Here is a 25,095-nt window from a genome sequence, read left to right as displayed (position 1 = left end):
TTCCAATGTTTCTGCTATTAGACCATAAATTAAGTCTAATGTAATGTCTAAGTATTTTGCAGGTTCCGCATTAAGGCAAAGCGCTGATGAAATTCAAGCCCAGATCATACGACATAGGGGAGAGTATTTTCTCACTTATTTACAATAGTTCCTTCCTTTTCTCAGTGTCAAGTCTCAGATTACGCAGAAGTTCTGTGGAAAATCTATGTTGTCTATAGTCTGCCATCGAATGCATTCGACAGTTGTTGAATCTCTCTCTCTCTCTCTCTCTCTCTCTCTCTCTCTCCGTGTAATGTCAAATCAAAGTTTCAAAATTTTCTCACATTTTATTACATTGAAGGTATTACCATAAATAATAAGTACATAGTCATACAGAAGATTAAATCGGCATGTCAACACATGTTTTTGTTCCTAATTACATTTTTTACTTGCCAGTAACTTCAAAAAAGTTTTAAAGGCAATAGAATCACCACTACTCTAATGTCAGAGTTCTCTATAACAGAAAAATACACGCAAGTCCAATTTAACTTTTTTCCCGACTGTTATAAATTTCATCTCACTAAGATTCTTATTCATATGCACAATCATATTATAGCTGCAGGTTACGCGTTATGGCAAAGTGCTAGATGAAATTACTACTGAGAACAAGGCAAGTGGTACCGCGAGAGGACTGACTTTTCTATGCCTCCTTTAATGACACTGGGACTACAGTTCATAGAACTGGGAATCAACAGAGGTGGACTCGGCATGCAGAAATAGTAAACATCAGTATCGTGGTCAATTTAAGCCAAGATCATACATTTTGTGGAAAATTCTGTGGAAAATTTGTGTTGTCTATAGTCTGCAATTGAATGCATTTGACAGTTGTTAAATTCTCTCTCTCTTTTGGTGTAATGTCAAATCAAAGTTTCACCTCTCACTTATTTGCAGTACTTAGTTTCTTCCTTCTCACATAAAAGTTTACTTAAATTCTACATGAAATAAAGAACAACTATATGCATATATAATGAGAGGAATTTTTTCTACATTAATTTAGGAATAAAAACACAATTATATTGTATTAAACACCATAGAGATCAAGTACAGATTTTAGCATCTATACAAATTTCAGTACATCAGATTCTCAGTAGTATAGACCAGCTGCAGATCACCAAAATATCCACTGCAGAAAATGTCAGTACAATAAACTGCTAAAAGCATTTCAAATGTCAAACAAATATTTCAATTGGTAATCAGCCATACATGTCTAAAAATTAGGAAAAGGCCAGTGTGCAGATAAGACTGTGATTAAATGTGGTTGTGGCCCAGTATTTTCGGATCTTAAACGGGTGGGATCAGTAGATTTTTAATATCAGTTGATGTTAAACAACAATTAACATACTAGAATGGGTCAAATATTATCATATCTTTAACATGGTTCAAGTTAACCGCATTTAGAGGGAGATATAAGGTAAATTTGGTCAGCATCTCCAACCTTAGGTGTCTGTTAGCTAAAATGTCTACGTGTTCATGTATTATACATAAATTATCGACCACTCCAATGGACGGTCCTGTTAGCTAAAATGTCTACGTGTTCATTGCAACCTTCTCGGAAATGATAAAGACTAGTATTGGCTAGGCCTACCGGACTTTGGTTGACGTATAAAGTTAGGCCTACCGGACTTTGCTTGACATATAAAGTCTTTGTTTCCAGAGTTCATAATATAAACATTACTGGAAATGGGAAATAATCTTTTTTTATGTTACATTTTGCAGTATTAACCCAAATCAACCTGAATAAAATCTCTAATTCTTTTTTTAAAATATTTTTGTGATAACTGGGATTGCATGTACTGCATGGTGTCAAAAGAATGCGCGGCATGGACTTGGCTCATAAACTCTTTGCAGTCCATTTCACAGATTACTGGAAAATACAACTTTCTTTAATCAATAGGAGAATGAAGGAACATCTAATTTCTACTATTCCTGAATAAACCTGTCTGCCTTTGCTTGACTTATACAGTAGTCGTTTCTGGAGTTTGGCAAAAGGACACTGAAAATGTTGTGCTTGATTACAGACCATGAAAAATCTCCACACCTATTAATCATAAGGACTTTGTCTCTCTGTATGCTTGTGCACTACCGGTACCCTTACTCCATCACCTCACAATTTTCTCTCTTTTGTTGTACAACCATGATTTTCCGATTCATTGTTCTCTTTACTGTGGTTTTAGCAACATCAGATATATTTGTATTTGCATTTCCAAGCAACGACACTGATCATCAAGCGTTGCTTTATTTCAAGTCCTCGATAAGAAATGACCCGTTGCATGTGATGGCCTCATGGAACAGTTCCATTCACTTCTGTAACTGGACTGGCGTGACCTGCAGCCATAGACGACAGAGGGTAACAGTACTAGACCTCTCCTCGCTGCAGTTGGGGGGGACATTGTCTCCCTATATTGGAAATCTCTCCTTTCTTAGCCAAATTTACCTTTATCAAAACAAGTTTCACAGTTCCATTCCAAGTGAAATTGGTCAACTGTTTCGCCTAAAATATCTTGATTTAGGATCAAATTCATTTCAAGGTGGATTTCCCTTCAATTTAAGCCATTGTGTAAAGATCAGAGAGATGAGTATGTATGACAACGGTCTAAAAGGGAAACTACCTACCGACTTTGCTTCTTGGTCTAATCTTTATTCATTTGATGTTGGAAAAAATCATTTTACTGGATCAATTCCACCTTCGATAGGGAACATATCCACTCTTCGTGTCCTCTATCTAGGCGATAACCATCTAACCGCCAGAATACCTTTGGAAGTTTCTCATCTTGCAAAATTAGAGACTCTTGTCTTAGGATCGAACAATCTGTCAGGTATGGTTCCCCTACCACTTTACAACATTTCTTCTCTGGATACTGTTGGTCTATATTATAATCAGCTAGAAGGAACGCTTCCAGCAGATTTAGGCTCCACCCTTCCTATGCTGGAAAATTTCTATGCGGGAGGGAACAGAATTTCAGGTCCTCTTCCACCATCATTAGCTAATGCCTCCAACCTTACAGAATTTGACATGGTACAAAACAGTATAACTGGACCTGTACCAACTAATTTGGGTAGTCTTCATAATCTTGAATCGCTAAGTCTAGGTAATAATCCCCTTGGAGACAATATGCGCCCTAATGACTTGAGCTTCTTCGGTTCTTTGTTCAATTGTACCCATCTGAAGCAGTTGGTATTACACGATACTGGTTTAAGAGGGCAATTCCCAAGTTCTATTGTAAATCTTTCCATTACAATCGAACAATTATTCCTTGACAAAAATCACATCTACGGAAGCATGCCTAGTGAAATTGGTAAACTTGAGAACTTGATAGTACTTCAGTTGCATCACAATTTATTAACAGGGACCATTCCAGAATCAATTGGAGATCTCTCAAAATTAGGCAAACTAGGATTGAGTGATAACAACATTTCAGGAGCAATTCCAACCTCCATTGGCAACCTAACTAAATTAGTATTTCTCAGTTTAGAAAATAATAAGCTCCAAGAAAGCATTCCTACTCAAGTGTTTAACATCTCAACTCTAAAGATATTGTCCCTTAATAACAACAGGCTTAGAGGGAGGTTACCTGAGGAGATAGTGTTTGCTTCTGAATGTATTTTCATTTATTTACATCAGAATCTAATCACTGGACCAATACCATCAAACATTGGAAGCTTGAAACATTTGGCCGTATTAGATCTTTCGTACAACAAATTAACAGGAGATATACCTGCTACTCTTGAAGGTTGTGTGATGCTGGAGGAACTATATTTGGAAGGAAACCTTTTTCAAGGCAGAATCCCATCTTCTTTTAAAGCTTTAAAAAGCCTTGCATTTTTGGATCTTTCAAACAATAATATTTCCGGGACTATTCCCAGATTTTTTGAAGGGTTCAATTTGATTATATTTCTCAACCTGTCACACAACAAGCTTGGAGGTCAAGTGCCGAAAGAAGGTCTATTTTCTAACATGAGTGTGTTTTCAGTTGTTGGAAATTTGGAGCTTTGTGGAGGTATTGGAGCATTACATTTGCCAGCTTGTTCTGTAAGGAATAAGAAAAAAACACTAGCCCTGAGAATAATACTACTCATGGTTTTTGTACCCCTTGCTATCTTGTCAGCATGTCTTGCCTTAATTTGTTATTGGTGTCGAAACTCCAAGAAGTTGAATGACCCTTTCCCCATGTTGGAGCCCTACCAATATACTAAACTTTCGTACCAAGACCTTCTGTTAGCCACAAATCAGTTTTCTCCAAACAACTTGCTCGGTGAAGGAAGATATGGTTCAGTTTTCAAAGGAGTTGTTCAATCAATGGAAGTTATAGTAGCTGTGAAGGTACTAAAAGTGGAAGTACATGGAGCGAACAAGAGGTTTTTGGCAGAGTGCGAATCATTGAGGAATATTCGTCATAGGAATCTTATCAAAATCATCACGACATGCTCTAGCACTGATTTTAAAGGCAATGACTTCAAGGCTTTGGTTTTGGAGTTCATGACCAACGGGAGTGTGGACGACTGGTTGCATCCAAATCCTTATGATCAAGGGAATGAAAGAAACTTGACGTTACTCCAGAGAATATATATTTCAATTGATGTTGCTCTAGGAATGGATTACCTCCATCATCACAGTCATGCAAGTATCATTCATTGTGACATTAAGCCAAGTAACATTCTTCTCGACCAGGATTTTGTTGCTCATATTGGAGATTTTGGTCTGGCGAGGTTTTCTTATGCAACTACTGGAGACATCAATCAAGCACAATTGAGTTCAACAGGTGTACGTGGAACAGTCGGATATGTTCCTCCAGGTGACGTTGAACCTGAACTTTTCCATCAATGTTTAGTACTGCTCTGATAATTCAAATTTAGAGAACTCCAATATTTTGCAAATTGGTTTTTTTTTTATTGCCAACTTTTTAACCCTGTAGTTGTGCAGAGTATGGAATGGGAGGGGAGATGTCAATAGAGGGAGATGTCTATAGCTATGGGATTCTTCTACTAGAAATTTTCACGGGGAAGAGGCCTACAGAAAGCAGCATACTAGTAGATGAAGGTGGTAATCTTCGTGACTATGTGAGGAAAGCACTCCCATACAGAGTGATGGATATTGTTGACCCCCGGATTCTACTAGATCAAGATGAACATGACTTGACTACAAATCACTCATACAGCAGGAACACCTTGGAGGCATGTCTGACATCAATATTTGAAGTGGGCTTATTGTGTTCAGAAGAGACGCCACAAAAACGCATTGACACTAGTGTTGCAATTAAGCAGTTACATGTGGCAAGAGACAAACTTCTGCAGTGCACGCACTAATGCAAATGAGAATTTACATTTTCATCCAAAAAATAGGCTCTGGATATTTACTGTCCTGGTGTCTGAAGAATAACTTCTCATATGTACTCTTCCATTATTCTGTCTTCTTATATTTGCTGAACATAGCATTCTGTATGAGTATTATGTTTCCTTTTTATTATTCAAACTTTCTGTCTTTGTTTCTGATTCTAGCAAGTGTTGGCCTGATAACAGCTACATAACACCGCAAATTGTGGTTGTTTCTGCAGCATTGATCAATTTACACAAGAGCATCTCTGTACATGTACTTACTTTATTGATCGGAATAACATAAAAAAAGCTACATTACAGCCAAGGAGAAAAATTCAAATCATCAAGTACTTACTTTATTGATCGGAATGGAACAATGAAAAAAAAACTAATAACAAATATTAGATAAACTTAGATACATGCTCTTACTATATGCTTCTACCAATTATACCATATCATTATGATGAACTTTGTTGTCTTGCGACTTGGTTGTCTCAGTTGTTGAGCATTGTTGTTGACGCATTTCTTGGGCAACTATCTCGTCTCGAAGCCCTTTCATATGAGCACACGCCGAACAAAGAGACAGACCAACCAAGAATATGATCATAATACATGACAGAATGGCATTTGTAGCATCAACTTTTTTTTCGTGATAACGTGAGACCCAATAATCTATAACCATGCCCGTAATAACACTGAATGATACAAACACCGCAATACAAAAGATAATGAGCCACATTTTATCAACCTGCAAACTGATATGAAGATAGTTAAGAGAAGAAATAAGTTACTGGATATATCAATGCAAGTACACTATATTTATATTAACGCCTCCAAAACTTATCTTTTAAGTTGTAGGTGGGGGAGTGGGTTCAGTAATTGTGGAGAAATAATAGAATTCTTGTTATTTTGAGACTTGGATTCCGTAAGTTGAGAGAAATAATAGAATTCTTGTTATTTTAAAACTTGGGCCCCCTTGTCAAGCAGGCCCCATATTGCATGGGCTTTACAATAATACTAGCTTTGAATCGTAGCAGTTCTTCTTCATCTGAATTGTGTAAACCTGAGTTGCTGATGGAAATATGATATTGAACATAACATTTTGCAAACTGTTCAGTGTTCTTGGACGTGTTGCTTATTATTTTTGATTTTGTTTAAGTTGGTTTGGAATAATTATTTGATTAAACAGATATTTTGGGGGTATCTTCGTAGATATTGTTTTGTTGAAAATTGCTTGAGCATGTTGCAGTGGTAAACACCGCCTCTCTTCTGATGCTTAATTTATGCCAGACAAGGGGGTCAATGTTCAGTTATCTGTTATTGTTATGAAAGCTTGAAGGGGGTAATGGAGCGTCTTTCGTCTTATCACAGCTTATCTGGTGGATTCTTTCAAAATAAACGTGGACGCCGCTATCTTACCAGTTACCAGGGGAGGAGCTAGGCTTTTACAGTAGGCATGGTCGTGAGAGATCACGATGGAACGTTTGTTGCTGGCAAAACTCTGTGTTTACAAGCTCCAGATTCTGTTTTTGAGGCTGAGGCGATAGGTGTCCGTGAACCTTTGTCATGGGTTTCAGATCAGCAGTTGGAAAACAAGAAGGTTTACATTGAGACAGACTCTCACCTTACAGTTCAGGCCATTTAGAATGTTACTATTAAGTACTTGGAGGTGGGGAAGCCATAGATTGCTGCTGTCAGAAACTTCAACAACTTAGGTATGTATCAGTTAGTTTTGTTCGGAGAAACCTTAACAGGGTAGCTCATGAGTTAGCTAGGTATCCTTGTTTAGCTTTCTGTCGTGTTATGTTCACATTTCCTCCTTTATGTGTGGTGGAGGCTCTAATGTTTGATTTCTTGTGATAATGATATGGCTGTTTAAAAAAGAAAAATGATATAATTTAACGTGATAAGTTGAGAATTTAAAATATCTGCTTGAGTAATTTAGACTTATTAATGACTCATGAGTTGTTAAAAATATAATAATAAAAATAAAACCGATTTATGGGTCACTTGTGACGTATGAGTAATCAAAAGCTAAAATTTCAAAAAAAATTAAGTCACTGACCAAAATACTTCAAACTAATTTCACCTTGATTAACATATAGTTCTTACACTGGTACATATAGTTATCATGGGCTGATACAACTGCAGCATCTAACTACTTAAGATCAGGCAGAAAAGGAATATTGGTAAAAGGTATCCAAGTCTGTCCCCTGATAAAATTCCTCACACTAAATTTATTAGCCTCAGTAAAATCCAAGATTTTTACTCCTCTCCATTTTACTCTTCTACTAGTGTCAGCTCCAGGGCCTTGATTCCCATATTCCCCATAATACAATGAACTATGCTGAGGATCAACTCTGTTCCACTGAAGCCACCCCTTGGGGTCTATCAAATCATCTAAAAAGGACTCAAGTATAACGACAGTCGATAAACTTGACCATGGCCTGCCCAAGTAAGTTTTAGTCCCCTTTCTGAAACCATCTGCAGCTACAATTGTGCATTTATGAATTACAATGCCCGTGAAAACGTCGTTGCTTACTCTTCCTTGCGCGGTGATCACACATGCATGGTTCGTCGTAGGATTCAGGACAAATATGTGACAGTTTTGGAACACAGCCGCGGCATTCCCAAATATAAAATCTGTGTTGCCGTAAATTTCACTGTCTCTGTAAAATTGGAGGCCTTTGTCGACAAAGAGTGTGTCCTGGTAGCCTTTGAATCGGCATTGATAGAATGCTGATAAATTTGAACTACTCTTCATTGCGACTGCTTGGCCATTGTTTGGTCCAGCAGAGTTCATGAATGTTATGCCCTTTGCTATAAATCCATCACCTTCAACATCTGATTAACAAGTGCACAAGTACAAAGTTACACAAACATTAAATAATGCCCGTCAGGCTTCTTGATAGTATCAAACAGACACAGTGTTGTAAAAAGCGAGAATCAGACTTAATCGATGAAGATACAGAATAAGGATCAATCGGAGATTTATCGGATGCTTAATGAAATAATCAGAAATTTTATCAGTTGGACAAGTTACGGAACATGGACTAATCGGTAACTAATCAGGATTAATCATCAATTTTTACAACAGAAGTATCGAACTATTAATAACAAAACGAGTAAAATGCAGACTGTCCGCCAAATTTCATCTATTTTTGTACTTTAGTGGACATAATTTCAAATTTACGAAAATACCGTCATATTTTTTTATGTTAAAAAGAATGGCCGGGCGCTAATTCTTTAAGAAAAAATTAATATTTTTTTTCTTAAAATGGTGGCCCCGATGAATTAAAACGATATCTGAGACACCCTATAACAAATTTGAAATTCCGATCATCAAAATGGAGAAATGGATAAAATTCGGCCACAAGGAGAGTAACAATTTATGAGGTGAAAACAGACTTGCCTACTGTAGCAGATTCAAAGATACTATAGCCTGAATGGTTACTCCTGCTGTTAGTAATGATAGTAACATCCATACCATCTCCAACAAAAACAAGGTTTGTTTTCTCAGTTCCAATGCGAATGTGCTCTGCATAGGTACCCCTTTTGATTCTGATGTAGTATTTCTCCGAGCTTCGATCAGGTGCAGCTGCAACAGCTTCAGAGATTTTGTCGAAATTTCCGGAACCATCTCTTGCCACAACTACATCAAAAGGTCTGGCTTGGATGGCCCATGTTGAACACAGCATGATGATGCATAACAATATTCTCTGCAAATTCGCATCATTATCAGAAACAAGATACGAAAAAAGTATATTTTGAAAATTAGGAAGCTTATTTTTACTTTTTACCTCCATTAAAGGCTGCAGCTTTGTTCCAGGTGAGCGACTGAGGTGGTATAGCTAGCCTGAATATACTGCATCAAGCATTTCAATATATATATGGGAAAAAAGGGCTTAACAGCTTAATTTTAAGTTTATGATGTATATATACAAGATGTTACAGTATTATTGAGCCAAAAATTATCTAGAATTTTTAAAATCTAACACCTTTTTTTGTTAAATGTATGATAATATTATTCGTGTATTCGAGACCACCTACCAAGCTATATATATAAGAAATATAGATTCTTACTTGCAGACGCCGAAGATTGAAAGATTGATTATATTTTTTATCAAGGATGGATTTAGGAGGAATTTTCTAAAAACACCAAGCAAATTTTCATATAACATTTATTATATTTTTTAAATTTTATAAGGGTCTTTTTATAATTGTGTAAAATTTGAAATTATGAAAAGATGTCAGAAAGTTTTTTAAGGAGGACACATATCCCGGCCTTAGTACTAGATTCGTTATCAATTATCTAACTTTTTAGTTTTTATTTTGTTTGCATGAAAGAGCACATGAAATATCATACAAAATACAGTAATGTTTCGATGTAACTGTACTTAAGATCAAAAGTGAGCTCAACTTGACCTGCAGTGAAATTAGATTCGGAAATTTAGGAATTGTATCTTAAATTTTCGAAGATATATATTGAGATATTCATCTAAAGGTGATATTAGCTTCCGTGTGGGAGAGTACTGTATATATGATAAGATTGGCTTAATTTTCACTGTGACAACAATCTTGTTACGATATGATATTTCGACATGAGTTGACAATCTCCCACTCATGCACTTGTGGGCTATGTTCATGCCTACACGGCTACACCTCTGTTTTTCCAAATCGTATTTAACTGGAGCCAAACAAAAATTTTAAGGATCCATATGCATCATCGGTAATTATATCACTTTTTACTTCTTTCTGAATAAAGTAATAGTATTAAAATAAGAGTAGGGCTAGTGTCTCAAATTATATCTCTAAATTCTTTTCTCAAATAACTTGGCTAACAGATAGATCTGTTTTAATTAGGTCGTTGATGTTCATACATGTTTTTATTATTACTACCTCAGTTCCTCTATTTTTTTATAATTTTTTTCACTGTTCGACACGTATTTTAAGCCTCTTATAAAATATAGTTCCGTAATTTGTTTTTGAGATTTTTTTTGTGTATAAAAATACTAACATCAAATTTTTATTCAGAAGAAAAAAAGATTAAAACATAAGGTACAAAACTATGTTTTCGAGGAGTATTAAAATGCGTGTCAAACTCTCATCCCCTAAGATGAGCTACCTAGAGAGTATAAAATATTAATATGAATCTTGTCAACTAGATTTGGAAAAAAAATTATAAACGTTTTTTGAATTACCTAGCATTTTTCTTAAAATAGTTTAAAATCATATTACAATAGTATTATTAATATATTACTAATATCACTCTTCTTGGGAGGTCATCTTTTCACTTAAAAATAATTATTTATAATTTGTTATTATTTTTTTTTTTGAAAGTATAATTTGTTATTAAAAATATAGTAAGAGATTTTTTGGGGCGTGAATGCGTGATGGATATACGGAGTGACATCTTAAGATCTTACGATCAAAACTTAGAGAACTGGGGGCCCAAAGCCCAGTCTGCACTTCCGCGTGTAGAACTCGATCCAACAATCAAAAGGGGATTCCAAAACCCTAATAAATTGTTATAAACTAGTTATTTGTTTATATAATGCCCATAAATTCTTTCTAATCGATTGATATGAGATGTTGTGATTATATATTTGTAGAAATATGTGGAGTGTTGAGAAACCTTGGCTAGTTGCTTTATGTATGTTTCTTTTTAATATAATCCACACATTTTGAATGCAGGACTGGCCAAGGAGATTCTAGACCACAAACATCCTCTACTTTGTTGCTCATACTGTGCATTAACATCAAAATTATTTGGTTTTGACTGATTATTCTCTCCGTCTCTTTTTACATTTATTTTTAATTTCTTGTCGGGTATTATAAACAATATATTTCTATTTGTTGATTTTTGTTTTAGTTCATGAAAATTTATATTTTATATTTATATTCGGAAAAACTATATAAAAATAATCAAGATTATCATTTTTATATATTTTATTACGTATAAAAAACAAACAAATATGTAAAAAAGGATATATGGACTATGAATAATTTCTCTTCATTTGAATTGTATATCTACATTCCACACTCTGAATGACTCTACTGTGTAGTATCTGTTTATTTAAAAAAAAGGACTGAAATTAGAAAATTTTATTAACCTGTCAAGATTGTAGCTAGTTGACCAAACCCTAATGTAATATTGTAATAATAAAAAAAATAATTTATTACTCGTATAATAGTTCTCCTGTCCATTAAGGAAGACAAGGATAGAAGTTGAGACAGTGAGGTCAAGTTGACAACTGCATGCAGCCTTTAAATGTTTAGATACAGTGATCATAGACATTTTTCTGGTATTTGGTTTGGTAGCATCTGGCTAAGAAGATAAGGCGACTTTTGGCTTTTATAACCAAAATTATGTACTGCTCCGTTTCTGCTTAGCAAGTGGATATGCTGTGCACACGTACGTAACTTCTGTGTTAAGTAATTTGACTGTGTCAGATTAAAATTCATTGGCCAAGTTATAGCGGTAGATTATATAAAATTTGTTAGAACAACATTTTACTCGCATGTTATTATTATTTATATTATTATAAATAATATATATTGCATAACAGAGCATGAAAAAGATGATGTATAATTTTACTATAAACATGCAGAGAAGTTCTTTATAATTTCATACAATGATAGAATAGATAAAAGTTTGCTTATTATGAGTTTTATTTATAACATAATTTGTTAAATTAATTTTAAATCAGAAACTTATAGGGTTGAAAACACGGTAAAGAGTTTAATTATAGATGTATGTTAATTTTATACGAACTTTGTTTACATATTTGATATTTACAATCGGATGAAGAACAACTTGCACCAGAGATGCCTGTCGAAATGCACGGATATAATACATCTATGTAGCTTGTTTGTGTCGGCGTGTATTTACAAGTTAATTTTATTTGGAAAATACTTGGTGCACATAATTGTATACAAAAACATGTGGTGGATTTTAATAGGATGGTCTCCTGCATTTACACCAACCACCCCAATTAAAATCCACCACATCACTTGCCAAATCATTATGTACAAATTTTCTGTACACAATTATGTGCACCTAGCACTACTCATTTTATTTTATCATTTGTCAACGAGTTGACCACTTACCCTGTAAACCACCCAAGATTCGACGTACACATGAGTTTGCTTAACATATTACTCTAGGCGAGAGTCTTAGTTAACGTAAAAGTTAAAACGTCCCGGTTTATATGAATTTCTCTAAATTAGCAGTTTCATATTTCACCCCATGTTAGGCTGTGCTTAAGTTTATTGTGCACGCAACAATAATAAGGATGACGAGAAGATAGCCTTTTTAGTTTCTTGTTTGTAAAGTTGGAAGTTCGCATGGCGTTTGTCTTCGTTCATAAATCATAACCCCCTCTTTGACGTGGATTCTGTATCTTGGGATGGAGTTGGGCTCCTTTAGCAAATTATTTTAAACTTTTAATAAAAAAATAATATTTATATAGAAAATAATTGACTGCAAGTTAAATCTAATTTTATGATCCGTTTATAAATTTTTTGAATTCAATGATCAAGCTATAAGTTGATCATGGGTTCAGTGATCGTTTTTGATCATGGGTTCAGTGATTGTTTTACCTGTTAACTCCTTTCTTAACTTCTTATACCTCGTTTCCGATCTTCTTAAATCTTATTTACATGAGCTTGTCAGAAAAGCATAAATCTAATTTTATTGAAAAAATCCGACTTCTCATGCAAAATATCTTGTGTTTTTGAATACGGATCACTATACAAAAGTTAGAAACACCCAATTCCCTTCATCTTTCTGAACTTATGTTGGGTTGAAAATAATTGCGCTTATACAGGACACAGAAATTCTTAATTTTATATTGAATTAAATTTTTGCAAGGATAGCTATGTTTAGTTGTCATGATAAATTATATAAAAATAAAAATATTAAAATGAGACAATGGCAGGGGATTGAAAATAAAATCTCATAGACAACCGACTCATAAATTTAGAAAAACGTAGGGACTTTTCGGGTGAGACTAAAATAATGATTTGTTTTTAAAATAAAAAGGTGAAGTAAAAGTTAAAACCAAGTTAACCTTATACATGATTAAATTGTTTAGGAAAAAGTATAAGTCATAAAATAAAAGTTAATATTCATAACTTCTTGTTTGTAAATATATTCTTTTGACATTTTATACGAATAAGGAACCATCTGAGTGAGCTTAAAATAAGTGATTTTTGATTAAAATAAAAAAGCGGAGTCGAAGTTTGAAGCAAATTAAGACTTAGAAGGGATTAAAGTGTTTGGGAAGGAGGTAGAAGTCCTAAAACAAAAATTAGCATTCATAACTTTTTATAAGTGCTTCCTAACTTTTCACACAAACGCTACGAATAAGTGTTTATAACTTATAAACCCAGAAACTAGGCTTTTAAGCTGTACATAAACACCCGCTAAGTAATTAACTTATAAGCCCGACAAAAACCAGCGCCGTACTGTACAATAAATAAGTACTCCCTCCGTTTTTTTATTCTTTTCCTATTTGGGATGTCGGTACTGTTCATAACATAATATAAATTACTAATTTATATCTAATTTATAAAAACTAAATATAATCATGAGTGATCTTGTTAGATTCGTATTCACGAGTACTTTAATACAGTGAAGTTTTTATATTTAATGCTACTACGAAATGAAAGATATTAACGATTAAAAATGTGTGTTGGCAAACGTAAAAAATACAAACAGGAAAAGTATTTAGAGACGGAGGGAGTATTGTATTAGTGCCGCTACTTCATTCACTCTTAATTACCAAAAGCATGGCTTTGGTTTTGACCGACTCTGTGAGCGTGCGGTCCATGACAACAGACACAACAAACTTCATTAAACTAGTTCCCACAGAATTTGAATGCACGACAACCGGCTTATGTTTCCCAAAATTTTTAATATATACATATCCAATCGATTTATTGATTATTATAAATTTATTTAACATAACAATTTCTTTGATAAAATTATTTTACATAAATATTAAAATATGTGTAATGTGTATATCATGAAATTATGGAATATTATCAATAAATTTAAATTTATTATGGATATTACAAAATGATGTAATGAGGGATGTAATCGAACCGAGCCGAGTCGAACACTGCTAGACTCGGCTCGAGCTTGACTAAAAAGTTCGTGACTCGAGTTCAAATTCGACCGAACTTTTAATTTCAAGTTCGAAACTCGGCTTATAAACTGTTCGATAGGCTTGAGTTTGGCTCGAAAGCTCGAATCAAGTCACTAAATATTGACAAAAACTCAAAATGTGATCGGTTTGGCTCGAGTTCGATTCGATTAAATATATGAATTATAAATTAAAATATTAAATATATTTGTGAAAATATATTTATAATAAAAAATTTAAAAATAGTAGAGGCTCGACAAGGCTCACGAACCTTACGAGCCGAGTAATTTGAAGCTCGAGCTCGGCTCCGTAAAACATTCAAATAGCTCGAGTTCGAGCTCGGCTCGATTATTACCGAATCAAATTTGAATATTTTACGAGCTGAACTCGAGTAACTCACGAACCGTTTGGTTGGTTACGGCCCCGCATGTAACTCATTTGGATCTCACGAGCAAATTCTAATACTGACAAGATAAAAGTCATTCCTTTATGTCATTATCAGTGTCATGTTAAAAGTATGTAAAACAATTATTTAAAGAATAAATTGAGGAGTGGACGGTTTGATAAGCAGGTTGAAAAAGTGTATCTTCTACGCGATTGTTAACAAAACCATCTTTCTTTTAAACATTCATTGGCAATGAAATAAGGCGTGATTAACACGCTCCTCTAAATCAGATGAAGCTTACTTAGCATGCGGTTGTTCAAAGATTTTTGACACAATTATAACATAGATTCATGTCTTATCAGGAAGAATATCTAAAAAGAATTAAGAATTTATGTGCGTGTTTTCTAGGAAAACATAAAAAAAAAAATATTCTGGACATTTTATACAAAATTTTAAAATTTTTAAAAAACAAGGTAATACTTTCTCCGAACTAGGTTCATTAACTTTTGATATTTTATCAATTAAATAGCAATAATCTATCATTTTATTTGTATTTCTTGGTTTTCTTGCATCATTTTATAGCTTCCTTAAATTCCATGCTTTGGTTAAATTTAAAAATTGGATGAACAAATAGAATATTAGTTCAAACAGTAAAAATATTGCGGAGCATCACCGTAACACCACACTCCTATTTCAAAAAATGCGGAATCCTTAACTCAACATATAGAATATATATAACAATAATCGGTGAAGTCATGCAACAATGACTAATCAGAGATTAATTATATTTATCGGATGTTAAATTAATAAGTAATTCTACTTATCCAAAATTTATTTTCAAAATATTTTATCGAATGACGTGACAGACATATAACTATTTTAATCGGCTCGTTGATGTGTATACAGGTGGTCCCATTATTATTAGTGTGTGAGGATTCAATCATACATTTTCACTTGTATTTGGGGAAAAAATTTGAAAATAATGTTTTTTGTATTTCTGATATTTTTCTTATATAAATAGTCAGATATTTAACCAGTTTAACAAATTACGAAATACTCATATAAATTAACCGGTGATTTAATCATCAACTTTTAGAACGAAATATTAATTAAAATACCGATAACAATGGAACATAAAGAAATAAAAAACGAGGATAATTGGATAAACAAAAACAAAAGCCAACAAGAACACACAAACTTTATAATCTTCCTTGATTACACAGACACGCTATGAGAATTTAGTGTAGGAAAGAAGAGAATCACACAGATCCAATAACTGTCTACACCTAACCTCTCTTCTTCACACACACACACGCACTGTTCAAGAATGGAGAACACAAGTGGTCCCCCAGGCGAGGAGCTCCTGCTGAAGAAGATCCAAGAGCTCGAAGCAGGGCATGCACAGCTCAAACAAGAGATGACAAGACTTATAATATCAGGTGATCATCACAGTAGAGGTGAACGGCAAAGATCACAATCTATATCTCCGCAAAGAAGGTCAACGGCTCCTGCTCGCCGGAGAGTCGCCGGAAGTGGGTGTGACGGTGGGATGAACATGGGTGGTAGACATTCGTCGCCGTTGCAGAGGGAGAGTAGAGGTGGTGGTGGTGGTGGTGGGGTGGTGCCGGAGATGAAGATGAAGTTTACTGATAGTCAGTATTTGAATATTTTGGAGTCTATGGGTCAGTCTGTTCACATTTTTGATACCAATTTTCATATTTTTTACTGGTGAGTTGATTTTGTTTTTGTTTTTTGAAATTTGGAAATTTCGATAATTTGCTTGTCAGGATGGTCCGAGAATTTTATTAATTGTGTGTTTGATTAATTTATCGAGGTTTTATGTGTTATTAGTAGTGAGCTTGTTAGGATGGTTGGAGAATTTTATTCGTTTATCGGGATTAAAATTGCGTGTTTTATTAATTTATCGAGGTTTTATGTGTTTATGTAGTGAATTTAGTGATTGGACTTTTGGAATTTGTACTAGTAGATGTTTTGATATGGTTGAAGGAGTGATATTGAGGTGATTGTAATTAGAGTTTCGGTGTTTTTGATGCTGGCATTAGGAACAAAACGGCTGAGCGGCTATATGGTTATACTGCGGCGGAAGCTCATGGGAGGACTCCTTTAGAACTCTTAGCAGAACATCAAGATCATGAGATAGGTTATCATATAATGAGCCGTACATTAGCTGGGGAGAGCTGGACGGGGCAGTTCCCGATTAAGACTAAGAATGGGGAGAAGTTTATAGTTGTGAGTACTAACACGCCTTTTTATGATAAGAATCATAAGTTGGTTGGTGTTATCTGTGTGTCAACTGATTCGAGGCCATTTCAAGAACTGAGGACCAGTCTGTCTGCAGCGCAGGCTGCGCAGCAATCTGAAGCCAATTCTAGTATTAGCCGTCCTAGAAGAATTGCTTCGGCTAGACTAGGGATAGATCCACAGCAGCCACTACAACTTGCAATCGCCTCAAAGATATCAGATATGGTTAGTGTGATTGTTCTCATATATTTTGGTTAATATGAATTTAGTGTATGCTAATTTTTTAGGAACAATTAACAGGCTTCCAAAGTGAGCAATAAAGTAAAAGCAAAAATGAAGATGGGAGATAACACCATTGTTCATGAGGGTGGAAGTGGAGACAGTCACAATTCTGATCGTGTTGTGCCAGATGTGACTCTCTCTGACCACAAGGAAGATGCACTTTCAAGTGGGCATAGCACCCCCAGAGGAGATACTCATTCTCCATTCGGAGTCTTCTCTTCTGGTGCCCATGACAAGTTTTCAGCTGGAAAGCCAAACACAGATCCTGGTAACGAAAATGATGGAAAACCTGCTATCCACAAAACTATTACTAACAAGGCAGAGGCATGGATGGGTAAGAAAGGTATATCATGGCCATGGAAAGGAAATGATCGGGAAGGGTCAGAACCAAATGCTACTCGTTTTGGCTGGCCCTGGCTGCATAGTGATCAAGAAAATGACTCTGTTAAGACATCTGCAGCTGCTCCAAAACCAGAAAGTCAGGCATTTGACACAAATAGAACTGCTCACAGTGAGGCTCCAGGTTCCTGGTCGTCCTCATTTAATGTCAACAGTACTAGCAGTGCAAGTAGTTGTGGCAGTACTAGTAGTAGCACTGTTAATAAAATGGACATGGATAGCGATTCCTTGGACTATGAAATATTGTGGGAAGACTTGACAGTTGGAGAGCAGATTGGGCAAGGTATTGTACATATTTTCATTTTACCTCTCTTTACTCTTAATCCCAGTGAAAATTTCAATATACGGCGTTGCATTCTTGAGAGCACAGTTACCTATATTCCATCCTTTCGTGATCCGCTGCCGTTACATTACAGTGATCTGCTGCCATTACCATTATAATTAGATACTGATACTGAAATATAGTGTCCCTATGATCTTAGAAGTAAATTCGAAAATGACTACTACTTACAATGTTTATTGCACATCATCCGTGTGGATCCTGCACACTTCTTTTAAATAATCTTGTTATTTTCGAGTTCATCTGAATTGTTCTTTTGCAAAGGCCATCCTGGATTCCTGGTGGCTGCAGACTTAAAAAATCCCCCACTGCCTTTTCATATTTGACAAAATGTGAATAATTTGTAAATTTTATATATGAGAGACACCATTTTCGAGAAATTAAAAAGAGCTACAATAAATCTGTAAATTCCAACTGACCCAAATGTAGTGTTTTATTTGAAATTTTTTTATCCGTAAGCCTAGATATTGGATATTCTGGTATATTTATTTTGTGCGTTACATTTATACCTTCTTGTGCAGGTTCTTGTGGGACTGTCTTCCATGCTCTGTGGTATGGATCAGTATGTTCTTCATCTCTTTCTTTTAAAGAGTTCTGGTGCCAAATTCATGCATGAAAACACTTTAATTGTTAATTCAGATATGAGAACTCACAAACTTGAATGCACTCAACCAAATCCTAAACTATAAGCTTAAACTATTGAACTCATCATATGCTTAGAAAGGGCCATTTTTTCAACATTAAGAGATCTACCCAAATATGTGGTGTTACATTTTATAGTGAAGTTACAGAACAGAAGGGCAGAACTGCCTAAATTAATGCCCATTTATCTGCACAATTTTAGTTGGAAAAGCTTATCATCTTCAAGTAGGGAAGATCCATATAAAGCCATGCAAATTAATAGTTATATGAACTCTTTTTGTGCAGGATGTTGCAGTCAAGTTATTTTCCAGGCAGGAATATTCAGATGAGGTCATACATGCTTTCAAGCAAGAGGTTAGTAATTTTCACTGGCAATGTATATGATTATGCAAATTCTATTGTTTATTTATTTGTGAATGATAAGTGCACAGGCAATTTGTTCTATATCTTTCAATAATCAGTGTGTGCTTTTAGTTCATATTGGCTATGGCAATCTTTTAATATATAACAAGTATACTGCACAATTTTTTGGTTATATACCCACAGGCGGAGATACGAATCATTGGATACAGTATGTGAATGATAGTAAAGGGGATTCATGTTAAAACAGTCATTGTTTACAAATAATTTAGATTTTTGGTACTAGGAATAAAAGCAAAGTTAAGAATTTATCTCCTGTATGATGGGCCAAGGTAATGATCACTACTCAGTACTCACTAGTCTCATTATTTGGTATTATGGCTGATTTATTAGATTATAATTAAACAAACGGATGGAATCAATAGACAAACTAGATGGCAACGAAGCTGATAAGAGAGAAATTAAACATTTTAAATAAGGCCTGACACACATAGTGAGTTACACTTCTCTTAGATAAGACTTGCTGACAAATCCTCTAAATCTATACTCCCTCTGTCCCATTTAATTGTATACGTTTCTTTTCAACTGTTCGACACGCATTTCAATGCTCTTATAAAATATAGTTCCGTAACTTATTTTTGAGATTTTCTTTTTCTGAATAAAAATATAACATCCAAACGTTAATTCAGAAAAAGAAAATTTCAAAAATAAATTACACAACTACATTTTACAGGAGCATTAAAGTCCGTGCCGCGTCCCCGTCCCCCAATGTATACAACTCAGGGGGACGGAGGGAGTATGTTGCAAACTATTAATCCTTTTTATTGCAAAAGCTGTTGTGATAATATTTCCTTTGATTATTCTGTGAGATCTGTTGCCAAATTAATGATGAAAGAGATTTATGTATTCTGTACTTCAAGGTGTCCCTGATGAAAAGGCTACGGCATCCGAACATTCTGCTTTTTATGGGCGCGGTAACTTCACCAGAGCGTCTTGGCATTGTCACGGAGTTTCTTCCCCGGTTTTACTCTTCATCACTCTATAAGTTTTTCAATTTCGCAAGCTGTCCAACACACTCTAATTTGTATACTGCTATTTAGCTATTCCCCCTGTTAAAAAAATAATGAGTAAACTTCAGAGTTGTGGCCAAAATTTACACCGATTTTCAAAATGTTGGCCAGAGTTCCAAATTCTCAGAAAGGTGACTAAACTTTGGCTCCGCTTTTTAAAAGTGTGGCTTCCGTTAAATATCACTTAACAGGAGCCACACTTTTAAAAAGCGTAGCAAAGTTTGGCCACCTTTATGAGAATTTGGAACTCATTTTTACCCTTTTGTCCGTTACTTCCGTTAGTGACATTTAACGGAGCCACACTTTTAAAAAGCGGAGCCAAAGTTTGGCCATCTTTATGAGAATTTGAAACTCTGGCCAACGTTTTGAAAATCGGTGTAAACTTTGGCCACAACTTTGAAGTTTACTCAAAAATAATTTACAATACTAAGTGCAACAAACAGTTGAGGCACAAGATTATTGGATTATTGAACGTGGGAGCAACATAGATTAATAGACTTATTCCATATCTTTTTGTTATTTATACTTGCTTATTTCTGTAATAATTTTGACCCCTGGTATCACAGTGGAAGTTTGTTCCGGTTGCTACAGAGGAGTACCACTCGAATAGACTGGAGAAGACGTATACACATGGCACTGGATATTGTGAGTTACACAAAAAATAACATACGTGCAAGTGAAATCATGAATTAGATATGAATGTTTACATACTAACCAAAGCATTAAGGAGCACGGGTTTACACCTGTGGATCTGTTCTTTGTGACTTTGTCTGTGTATTCATAATCAATTCCTATATACAAACAAGTGCACAAACTTCAGTTGATATACAAGTCATGCGTCACTTACTATACAAAACTCTCCTGGTTCCCCAATATGCAGGCAAGAGGCGTGAATTATCTTCATCATTGCAGCCCGCCGATAGTTCATCGTGATTTGAAGTCTTCAAACCTTCTTGTAGACAAGAACTGGACCGTAAAGGTCTGCCTTGATTTTTTTGCATTCCACTTCCCAACGTTTGTCAATTCATTTTCTTTCTGACCTAACTTCTTTGTTTCACTCTAATATCAGTTTAGTAATTATTATGTATATGTATATGAGGTTTTTCATTATTTACATCAAATAGGTTGGAGACTTTGGTTTGTCACGTCTCAAGCATGAAACTTTTCTGACAACAAAAACAGGAAAAGGAACGGTATGTGACACGCATTCTCAAATCTTCTATATAGGATACTACTGAATGACTTGACTTAAAATAGATTCTCTTTCTATTTTTTGTAGCCCCAATGGATGGCCCCAGAAGTTCTACGGAATGAACCTTCAGATGAAAAGTATGCTTTAATTCACTTCTCTTTTTAGATGTGCAAAAGATAAACCTTTTGAATTAACCATACTTCTTTCGGTTGGAAATTTTTAGGTCTGACGTGTACAGCTATGGGGTGATATTGTGGGAAATAGCTACTGAGAAGATTCCTTGGGACAATCTTAACTCAATGCAGGTATTGCTTAGATCTGGCTCTAGCTGAACTGGTTTACCCAAAACTCCCGACTTGTCCTGATGTTCTGATTATGTGCAATTGTCGAAGCAGAACTAACTCGTCAAGGACTTTCAGGTGATTGGAGCTGTCGGGTTCATGAACCACCGGCTAGAGATCCCTAAAGAGGTGGATCCACAGTTTGCTTCCATAATTGAGAGCTGTTGGCACAGGTTAATACACATTTCGTTTGTTACATGTTTTAGATACTGTTTTCAAATTACATTTCAACAATGTAAGCACTTATGGAATACTGTTCCCTAGTTAAATGCTTGCTATATTGTCATAGGAGAACCTAATATTTTGCAATAATTTATCTTTTAGGATATAAACAGAGTTAAGATTTTTAGCACATGCTGTGCACATCCATAAAACAGTATTGTAAAAAAGAGCTTAGACTCAGTTTTTGCTGCCAATTTTTTCCTAAACTTCACTCTGAAGACTTCCTTTAGTGTAATAAGAGCTTATTTGACAATTTTGTTGAACCAGTGAGCCAAGAAGCCGCCCGAGTTTCCAAGAATTGCTAGAAAAGCTTAAAGATCTGCTGAGACAGCATGTTGCTCAATCTCAAGCAGCCCGCTCAAATGCAGGAGACGGTTCCTAAAGAGAACGATGGACGTGATGTAAATAGTCGTTGATTGATTTGTTGGTGTGTTGACATCTTTTTCAAAGGTGTGTACCTGCTGCAGCCAATTGCCTGCAGCATCGGTATTACAAATTGAATTGCATGGTGAGCACAGAATTTTTGTTTACTATTGAGGTCTCAAGTCATTGCATCCTTTGAATCATTAAATCAGAAGAATTGATATTTCTTGAACCTGAAACGTCAGGGATGTATTATTCAATTAGCAATAGCTTGTGTATATTGCATTCATCGGACGTTGTGCACTACTAGAACTAGAACCATTTGAAAGATCATTGTAGAATTGTACAGTGGCCGCTCAGAATGATACCTGAATAGTGATGTAATTGATCTTTTGCAATCTTTTTTATCCAAACGTCACCTCGACTCGGTACAAGCAATGGTTACAAACGTTTTGGTTACTGGTAGGCTTCGTCAGATGGAAAGACTGTTCTTACGTTCAAGGCTCTGGCGATCTCCTGATGTGAATCTGGAAACCGCAACCATTTTGAGATTTGTTGAAGTTATTTTGGTATTTCATCTCTTGCATTGCACAAAAGTGTGTCATCTGCCAAAATTGTCAAGTGACTGATTTGCATACAGTTATTCACTCTTTTGCAACTGGAGTTGTGGCTGGCAAACAGGTAACTAGTCTCTCTGATCAGTCCCGATGGGGCAGGACGCTAATATGGGTCATGCGGTATTGACCGGGATTAATTATTTTTCCCATAATAATATGGGATGAATATGGTATAAATATATTTTCCGTCGGGATTATCCATCCCGAATAGTATATATTTATTTAAATATTTTTATAAAATATTAATATGATGAAATAGAGCATTAACCCTTTAATTTATATAAAATTGTTTAACAATGTAAAAATAAGAGAACTTTATATGTTCTAAACTTCTAGTTATAAAACTAATGAAAGCTCTACGTGTTGCAGACTTCTAGTTATAAGAGGATAGGACCAAACCAAAATTTTGTACTATATATAATATAATATAAATACAGATTTATGTAATTCTACATAAAATCCTACTATATATAATATAATATAAATACAGATTTATGTAATTCTACCGGAACCGCATATTCGGTTTCGGGCTCGGTTTTAAAATTTTCGGTTTCAGTTTCGGTTCGGTTTTATATGATTCGATTTTAACGGTTTTTGACGGTTTCGATTTCAGTTTCGGATTTATCCGGATTTTTGCTCACCCCTACTTATAACTGGCACCCAGAACCTCCAAAGAGAATTTGAATTTTGATTAGGGTTTAACTAAAGATTAAAACTTTACTGTAATTCTTCATCTGGCGATGTGTGTGCGGATGAATGGCAGAGTCGCAGTTACTTAAATTCCTCTTCCATCACCAATGTCCTGTAATTCTAATTAGATTAGGTATTAAATTTGAGATTTTTGTGATGGTTACATAAACAGTCTACTTCTATCACTAATTAACTGTAATTCTAATCTGATTAGGTATTAAATTTGAGATTTTTGTGATGGTTACATAAATAGTTTTGTAATTGTCATCTGTTTAGCAAGTGATACTAATCTCATCAGCAATCTTGTTCTCTTTCACGCTGCTAATATTATTGTGATAAAAGTATTTCGCATTCTCTGATTGTAGCCAGAGCAAAGATGGACTCTTTCACTATACTTTCTCTTTATTCTGAATCATTATCATCTGATAGTACAGAGGAGGTTGAAGAATTATCTTGTCAAAGAGTCTTCTCAGATGAAGACCTCTTAACTTTAATCCTTCTGGATATTCCTACTAGAAAACTCATCTGCTTTATCTCTGTATCGAAATTTTGGTATTCTGTCATCACCTCTCCCCGCTTCTCCTCGCTCCGTGTACTAGTTATGCCAGCCTCCCTCTCCGCCCATCTGGCCTCTTCTTCCAAATCATTTTTTGCAAGTCCAGGGTGCCTAATTCTATCTCTTTTGCACCCCTGGACAATGTCAATCACACAACTTCTCCTATCAGAGTTGACCCTTTTATTTTTGCTAGTGATCCTTATGTTTCAAAGATACGTATCCTTAATTCGTGTGCCGGCCTCTTACTATGTTCTTCTTGTCATTTTGCTGTACCCGAACCCAAATGCAGATATTATATACACAATCCAACTACAAATCAATTACTTACCCTTCGTAAAAGCAATCTTTTTGATCGCCATTATGTTGCATCGCTAGCTTTTGATCCATCCAGATTACCTAACTACAAAGTTTTTATCTGTGCAACACCAACATCACCATCCCCTCATCTGATTCGGTTTTACTTTATAGGAATGACATTCCCTGTCCAGAGACAATTCTACATTCACTCATCTAAAACAGGGACTTGAAAAAACCCGACGGATCGGATTCAGATCTTCATTTTAGATACCCGGACGCGGACCCGAACCGACCTGAAATATATTGGATCGGGTATGGATCTTAAGAAACCCGATCCGATCCGACCCGTTGCCATCCCTATTCTTTATCCTTCAAAAAATATCTGATTTCTTGAAAAACATCCACAGAGAGAATTTTGGCAATACATAAAGTTTCACCATAGTCCAAAAGGGTTATTTTGGTGAGTTTGTGCTCACCAACAAGTGCAAATAGACAATCCAACTCCCTGAGCAAAACCTGAAAGAATTCCGGAACTTATCTTCTAGCCACAACTGAACTCTCGGAAAATCACTAGTT

The 25,095-nt window shown here is 35.2% G+C and overlaps 3 protein-coding genes across 3 annotated transcripts; 2 read left to right on the top strand and 1 right to left on the bottom strand.

The window, feature by feature from the left end:
* Positions 1–2,045: 2,045 nt before the first annotated feature.
* Positions 2,046–5,503, top strand: LOC108195766 (probable LRR receptor-like serine/threonine-protein kinase At3g47570). The gene is made up of 2 exons (XM_017362716.2): positions 2,046–4,832; positions 4,961–5,503. The coding sequence occupies exons 1-2, from the start codon at positions 2,108–2,110 to the stop codon at positions 5,341–5,343; spliced, it is 3,108 nt and encodes a 1,035-aa protein (XP_017218205.1). The 5' UTR covers positions 2,046–2,107; the 3' UTR covers positions 5,344–5,503.
* A 2,007-nt stretch (positions 5,504–7,510) lies between these two features.
* LOC108195608 (pectinesterase 2) lies at positions 7,511–8,155 on the bottom strand. The gene has a single exon (XM_017362588.2). It carries the CDS (start codon positions 8,153–8,155, stop codon positions 7,511–7,513), a length of 645 nt encoding a protein of 214 aa, XP_017218077.2.
* A 7,895-nt stretch (positions 8,156–16,050) lies between these two features.
* On the top strand, positions 16,051–22,757 carry LOC108195976 (uncharacterized). Its single transcript, XM_017363017.2, has 13 exons — positions 16,051–16,614; positions 16,950–17,373; positions 17,449–18,112; positions 18,691–18,731; positions 19,097–19,165; positions 20,092–20,192; positions 20,808–20,886; positions 21,122–21,220; positions 21,366–21,434; positions 21,521–21,570; positions 21,657–21,738; positions 21,853–21,947; positions 22,264–22,757. The coding sequence occupies exons 1-13, from the start codon at positions 16,214–16,216 to the stop codon at positions 22,376–22,378; spliced, it is 2,289 nt and encodes a 762-aa protein (XP_017218506.1). The 5' UTR covers positions 16,051–16,213; the 3' UTR covers positions 22,379–22,757.
* The last annotated feature ends 2,338 nt before the right edge of the window (positions 22,758–25,095 follow it).

The sequence above is a fragment of the Daucus carota genome, chromosome 7 (assembly GCF_001625215.2).
Source record: "Daucus carota subsp. sativus chromosome 7, DH1 v3.0, whole genome shotgun sequence".
NCBI classification, from domain to species: domain Eukaryota; kingdom Viridiplantae; phylum Streptophyta; class Magnoliopsida; order Apiales; family Apiaceae; genus Daucus; species Daucus carota.
This window is presented reverse-complemented; position numbering and strand designations above follow the sequence as displayed.

Excerpts from the sequence above, each read along its gene's own strand:
- LOC108195608 (XM_017362588.2), bottom strand. The coding sequence starts at position 8,155 with ATGAACTCTGCTGGACCAAACAATGGCCAAGCAGTCGCAATGAAGAGT.
- LOC108195976 (XM_017363017.2), top strand. The coding sequence starts at position 16,214 with ATGGAGAACACAAGTGGTCCCCCAGGCGAGGAGCTCCTGCTGAAGAAG. Across the intron at positions 21,221-21,365 it reads ACAAGAACTGGACCGTAAAG|GTTGGAGACTTTGGTTTGTC; the intron begins GTCTGCCTTGAT and ends TACATCAAATAG. Across the intron at positions 21,435-21,520 it reads CAAAAACAGGAAAAGGAACG|CCCCAATGGATGGCCCCAGA; the intron begins GTATGTGACACG and ends TATTTTTTGTAG.
- LOC108195766 (XM_017362716.2), top strand. The coding sequence starts at position 2,108 with ATGCTTGTGCACTACCGGTACCCTTACTCCATCACCTCACAATTTTCT. Across the intron at positions 4,833-4,960 it reads AGTCGGATATGTTCCTCCAG|AGTATGGAATGGGAGGGGAG; the intron begins GTGACGTTGAAC and ends GTAGTTGTGCAG.